General features: G+C 48.2%; 1 protein-coding gene across 1 annotated transcript; it reads right to left on the bottom strand.

The window, feature by feature from the left end:
- Window positions 1-1,327: 1,327 nt before the first annotated feature.
- Window positions 1,328-3,739, bottom strand: LOC110314193 (rhox homeobox family member 2-like). Its single transcript, XM_021188652.1, has 4 exons — window positions 3,613-3,739; window positions 2,976-3,429; window positions 2,318-2,363; window positions 1,328-1,560 (listed from the first exon to the last, which is right to left on the bottom strand). Exons 1-4 carry the CDS (start codon window positions 3,692-3,694, stop codon window positions 1,465-1,467), a joined length of 678 nt encoding a protein of 225 aa, XP_021044311.1. The 5' UTR covers window positions 3,695-3,739; the 3' UTR covers window positions 1,328-1,464.
- Between the last annotated feature and the right edge of the window lie 2,966 nt (window positions 3,740-6,705).

The following is a 6,705-nucleotide window of genomic DNA, read 5'->3' as shown; positions in this document are numbered from 1 at the left end:
CTTTTCCTGGGACCAAATGAATTGAATCAGCACTGTGAATGCAGAGTGAAAAGACAGGTTTATTGCAATGGGCAGCTCTAGGGCAGGTTCACTGACTTTACAGGACGGGGTCTGGGAAGTCCCAAGGCTGGGCTGAGGTAAAGGTTTCCTTAAGGTGAGTGGAGAGAGTTGTGATGTGCCGGTGAGGTATTGGGGTCATAGCCTTATTTGGGGAATTTTGGACCCTGTGGGTGGATCTTAGGTGCACTGGCCACATTGGAATCCGGACCTAGGAGCTTGCTTGGTCCAGTGTTTTGCGCGGGCTTTTGGAAGCTTGGCTTTTGGGCGGGCTTTTTAAAACCTGGCTTTTGCGCGGGCTTATGGAAGCCTGGCTTTTGGGCGGGCTTTTTGAAAACCTGGCGTTTGCTAGGGCGGGCTTTTGGAAAGTCCAGGTTTTTNCAAGGGCGGGCTTTTGCAAGCACAGGCTTCTGATAAGGAGAGGAGGGCGGGGATCTGTTGGTCCAGGCCATCTTGCCTTTGTCCCTAAACCTCCTGCCTAATACTCAGGTCTAAATGGGGAATCTCTATTGTACCCCTTGATCATAATACATGGGTAGGGACCATTGTGGAAGATCCTTCACATATGGCAGGAGTGTGTGCTGCAAGTTCTCTGCACTGACTGCTCAGGTACACTGTTAGGGGCTCATCCTTTTTTATACACCTAGAGCTCCTGAGAAGGACCCCCCCAACCCCTGCCCCCACCAAGCACCNAATCTCCTGTACTGAGAGTTCTACAAGGCCAGTTACAAAATACAGACAGAAGACCTATCAGTCCTCTCCTCTGCAGAACAGGCAAGGGTGGGACCACATGCTCCCCGATACCTAATGGAAGGAGACAGAAACCTCACTCTGGCCTGGATGCACAGATTCTCCTCTTCCTTTGATGCAGCAGGACCTCTGGCCCGAATGGTTCCTTCAGTGCCCTGAAGTTCCCGGTGGCAGGGCACAGCACACATAATGTCGCCATCCCTCCTGCCCATCAAACCTGGGCGTTGCCTCTGGGATATTTCTAACATCATTTGGGGGGTCGTGGTCGGGGAGGGCTTATTGGAGTGTGGGTGGGAACAGCCATGTCTAGAAACAGACTGTCCTCTCATAGGGGATTTTCCCTCTCTGTCCTTCTAATGACTTGTTTCCACATTGGCAGTGATTGCAGCGTGTCGGTGCCCTTTATAGAGGAAGGGTTCCTGGTTATTCTGCCTGCATGTATGTCATGTCTGGGATTGACTACTATCCTTTAAATATTTATACCCATATTTTAGTAACATCAAAGACAATTTANCCAACATATTCAGAATCCACCTCTTTATTGCTGAATAATTGTAGAGAAGAGAAGGNTGTCCTGGCCATCATGGGTGGCTCAGAAGAATTCATGCTCATCTGGCTCCAGGACAGCGGTGGCACTCAAGTGCAGCTCCATAGTCTTCAGGGAGAGTCGCTCTGGGGAAGCGGTGGCAGTTCGCAGAACATCAGCAGTCTCCTGTTTCTCTGGAAAAGGGATCTCCTCATCCGAAACCAATTCTATAAGTAGGAGACAGAGATGTTTTAGTACATTGAACAGTATCATCATAAAGCACACACCCTGGAGCACTATATGCCCTCTTCATTTTCCTAACAGTTCGGAACATATTCAGAACCCCTCCCAGGGCCAGGTATGTGCTAGCCATGTGCTCTAGCANTGAGCCACGGTTTATGAGACCAAGGCACCTCTTCCTGCTTGGTGCTTCCTTTCCGGCCTCCCCAAATAGGGACTATAGGCCTTTCCCCTCGTGGCCATTTGCTGTGAAGAGCTAGGGCTGAGTGTAATGGTGGTCAGAGTGCAGAGAGATGCACACCCAATNNAACAATGTGCCATAGGCTGGTGCAGGTCCCTGGTCCCCATATTGCCTTTAGAAGTAAGGCAGGTCTCTGACGTTTACAGACCAGAGCAAGGGGAATTCTGAGAGAAAATTCTCTGAGTGACAATGTTAAAAGTGAGTACGAACATGGTCTCTTCACTCGTGTGAGGCGTGTTGGCTGCACAACCTTCTGAAGGTTTTCAAGCTCACACACCCTGTCCTCTGAAGGACAGACAAAGCTCCTTAGGCTCTTAACTTTCTATTGGCATTTCCTGACTGAGAAAATGGAGGCTTGGCGTTGTCTTCAGCCTAATCTGCTTGTGTGCTGGTCAAGCAGCCTTAGGATGTAACTTTAGGGTCCGGTTCCGCTGCAGTACTTCCTGAGGGCAACATCACTGGGCGTGGCACCCTTCCAAAATCTGTTTTTTCACAACACTTACCTGCACGTCACATTCATCCACACCCATCCATCGTGCAAGATCCCTCCTAAAGAGAAAACGTTCCAACATTTAGGCTTTCTGGTAGAAATCAATTGTTTTTCTGGTAGAAATCAATTTGTTTTTATATGTTTGGTCCACACTTGTGTGCACATAACACCTTTATTTACAGTCACTATACTTAACATCTATCTTAAACCTAGCTTTAGCAATGGGTTTCTTTCACAGACCAAATTTAAGGTTTTCCCCCAATACACAGATGCCTCTTTGGTGTACTGAAAAATGTAAAAGTCAGTAAAGAGAGCATCTGGGATGAAAAACATTAGCAAAATTTTAACGCGAGTTGGAATCCCTCCTGATTTTCCTAGCCACGCCCCAGGCTTCTCACCCATACTTCTGGAAACTCATTTACAACACTAAACATTGTCTAAATTTCCCAGTCTTAAACAGGGCAGCAAAACACATTTGTTTCCAGTCCTCATTGCTCCCATACCCCTACCCCGGGATGTAATTGCAGGCAGATGGTCCTAATTGCAGGTGGCAGGTTCTAATTGCAGGCGCCGGTCCCGACCAGTGACATTATTTCTGCTGGGAATTGGATGGCCAGGGAGAACCAATGGAGACCTGTAAATTTGGCGCCAAGCACTTGCCATCTGCTTACCTTGCTCGCAAGCTGGGGTAGTGAGTTTCTTGGAAAAGGCGCTCCAGGTCATGCAGCTGAGAGTGGGTGAACCTGGTGCGTCTGTACCGCAGTTGAGCCAGCCTGTTCAGAACCTGTGGGTTTCTGATATCAGGAACGGCGTCCTCTTGCTGCTGCGGCTGATGATCTCTGTTTTGGCCACCTTCTTCCGGGATGTTGTCATCCTCGGAACCAGAAGCACCATCACCAGCATGTCTTCCTTCCATTTCTCCTTCCTTGTTTTCTCCCTCCTCTCCTCCAGTGGCTTCCTGAGCTGGACTCACAGGAGCAGGCTCTCCTTGAGCCTGCTCACCTCCAGCAACCTCGCCCTGAGCACCTTCGCCCTGATCAAACTCACCCTGAGCAAGCCAGCTCAGTACAAGCTCTCTCTTGTCTATTCTTTCCTCTGGAGCCCCGGAGACCACTGCTTTCCCACCTGAAAGACAGAAGGAAGATAGAGATAAAGACCTGACCAACTCGACCCAGGGATGCCTGGAAAGCCCGGAGANGAAGCACAGGCAGGGCTCCGTAACCAACCCGAAGTACATGTCCAGTCTTCTTTCTACCCACAGTTTTTCCCCAAATTTCACCAAAGTGCAGTCANAACCAGTTTACTCACCATGCTGTTGTTCCTGGTCCTCCTCGGCTCCCAGACTCGGAGNCTTTGGGATGCTTTGGCTGCTGTCTTGAGGAGTCTCCATAGCGAGAATCTCTGGATCCGACCCTGCTCCCGAAGAGGCTTCCAACGCTGTGTGCTCAGAGTTCCGGAGCCTGAATATATATCTCTGCTCCGATCCTCAACCCGGAAGGGTTTTTCTTCTGCGCCTCACCCAAATTATGGTCTGTCCCGAGAGGCGTTCTGACCTGGCTTCTCGCACAGTCGCAGTGGCTGTGGGCTTGTTCCCTGAGGCGCACAAGCAGAAGCCGTTCAGTGCTCCAAAGAGCAGAGTCCTTTTCAAAAGGAATGCAGCTACTGGGCGTGTGCGGGTACAGAACTCGTGGCTCTAAGGTGCTGCTTGGGGGACACCTGTAGACCTTCGGGGACATCGGTATTCCTGAATGGTTCAAATTCCTTCACAAGGAGTAACACAAAGATGTTCTCAAGCTCAGTAGGCCGTTGAGCCCTGCTGAATAATTTTATTAAATTATGCAGATGTCCTTCAAAGCAAATCGCAAAGACACGCCCGTTAATAAAGTGGTACCAATNNAACTCTCTCANATCTGCCCCACACAGTGGCTTGCGCGGATGCACACACTCTTCACTGCCCCTACTTTGGTTGTGCTGCCCTGAGTAGCCCTGTGTGGTGGCAAATATTCAGGAACTGCCAGGGCAAGATCCTCCTGAGAGACTGTGTCCCCAACAGGGCTGAATTCCACCATCATCCACAAGGTCAGTCTCATGGAGTGTTTGTGTGAGAAGAGACCTTCCTGTGCCTAGCTGTATTTGCCCCAAGGACCCGGTGTGTCCCAAGGACATTCGTGGCCATCAAAGATGCAACTTGGCCACTGGCTCCAAAGCTGTTGTCTCACAGCCGTGAAGGTCAAAGGCATGTGTGTGGGGTAAGCAATTCAGGATGCAAGTTTTACCAAGAAAGAGAGAAATTGAGGAAAATTTAGAGAAATTCCCCAGAGTTGATGGTGTCCCCCAAATTTAAAAATGCCACTGAGCTCTGTCATCTAGTGGGTTTTGTTTGTAGTAGGGTCGTGGTTGGGCCTGGACAATGGCTGAGGTAATTGTTAGGATNTGAGTTAGTTCTCTGAGGTGGCATAGGCTAAGACAGTGGGGAGTCCATGTGGTCAGGCCCAGGCAGGAAAAATGACCAAATTCTGTTCTCCTATAGCCTGTGTACTTAGGGTGACTGAACCAATCTTCCCCGTCTCTGTCCCCCACCTTTTTTTTTTTTTTTTCTCTGACTGTCTGCTCGCCGTTAGTCTCTGGATGGCAGGCATTGCAGTGTGTGTGATGTCAGGTCCCCTGGTCTCTTGTATTACTCCTCTCTCTTCTCACAGCTACTAGAAAGCAACTGTGATTGTGAGTCCTTTTCTCTGTGCCTCCTTGAGGGGTGGTGAGGGAAATGGGGAAGGGAGGCTCGCTTAGAACTCTCATTACTTACTCTCAGGATTAGCTGCTCTGGAAGCCCAGCCCTATTAGGGAACAAGAGTGCTGCGTGTGCTTTCCTCCAGGGCTTGGTGGGCTCGCTGGCCTGCTGACACTAGCTGCAAGCCTGGTCCATCTCCTCCCTTGTTGGTTTGTCTGCCTCATACTGAGCTTGCACAATCCCACTCTTTGTCTTCCTTAGTGCTTCTGCTTTGGCTGTGCCCCCTCCAGCCCTCCTTGTAGCCCTAGTATCTCTGCAATATAGATGAGCAACTTGTAAATTTGAACTTGGGTGCTTCATTCTCACCACCAACAGAGGCCTAGCTACTGCATCGGTATCAACCCTGGATTCTGAGATAAATTTCCCAAGATGCTGCTCTCAGGGTTTGGGGGAAAGCAGGTAAGAGATCATGCATTCAGAGTACCCCCAAAGTCTGTTCATTGCCATCTCTTTCTCTAGAGGTCACAGCACCCTGAGCTTATTGTTTAGTCACTGGCAGTTTCTTTCCAGAGCTTTGCACAAGGAGTTATGCATAGAGGTTTGGCTCTCTGATGGGGGACTCAGCAAGCTGTATAGCACAGTTGTACTGTGGAGTGGACAACAGGACCCTCCATCACAGGAAACACCAGGGCCTGCTCTGCTTCAAGCTGTTATCTATGTGACGCTGGAAATTGGCACCTATCTCTGCCTTTCCAGCTGATCCTCCTGGCCTTCTTGTACCAATTTTATGGGGGAGGCTCTGCACTCTATCGACTGACTCCCTAGGAAGTCCACTGGTAGGCCACAGTATCCCTACTTCTCCCTGATGTAAGCGGAAACCTTCACCCTTGCACACCTTTTACCATGGAAGAGCAGAGGTGTGTGTGAGAGCTCAATTTACTGCTGCAATGTGTTTTTCTTAAGTAATCTTCTGTGACTGGCTCTTTGGGGATGACATGAATTATTTTCTCCTCCTTGTTTGGTTACATGCTCAAAGCTTTTGTCAGCACTTGTCACCCTAACTAATGCTGTGACCTCATTGTTGACCTCATTTTATACAGTTCCTCACACTGTGGTGACCACTACCATAAAATTATTTTTCCTTGCTATTTCATAGCTGTAATTTTGCTACTGTTGTAAATAGTAATGTAGTATCAGTGTTTTACAATGATCTTAGGTGAAACAGAGTGAATTGTCAGACTTTGTTATTAAGGATGCCTGAGTTTAAAAACAAAACAAAAACTTGAATCACTGCCTATCTAAAACCCAAGACAATGCTAAGTTTACAGTATGAGCATTAAGGGAATTCAAACTAACAATTTTAGAAGCAAGTCACCAACTTCAAGAAGAAACATGATTGGTGGAAAATGAATTCTTTGATGAACTTTTATCTGGACTATTATATAATATCACAAACATAAAGAATAATAACTGAGGAAATTTTCCCAGATTTAAGCCATCTTCCACAAATCTGTGGTCAGCATTATTAGGGACTCTTGGTATTTTAAGACCTGGCTGTATCCAGGTTTACTCTCTTTTGAGGCCCTGTGGCTCATGGTACAGTATACAGTGAACCCTACACTTCCCATTTAGGCGCAGTTCACAATGTCATTTTTCTATTCTTTTTTTTTTTT

This window comes from Mus pahari, chromosome X, assembly GCF_900095145.1.
Source record: "Mus pahari chromosome X, PAHARI_EIJ_v1.1, whole genome shotgun sequence".
Taxonomy (NCBI): Eukaryota; Metazoa; Chordata; class Mammalia; order Rodentia; family Muridae; genus Mus; species Mus pahari.
This window is presented reverse-complemented; position numbering and strand designations above follow the sequence as displayed.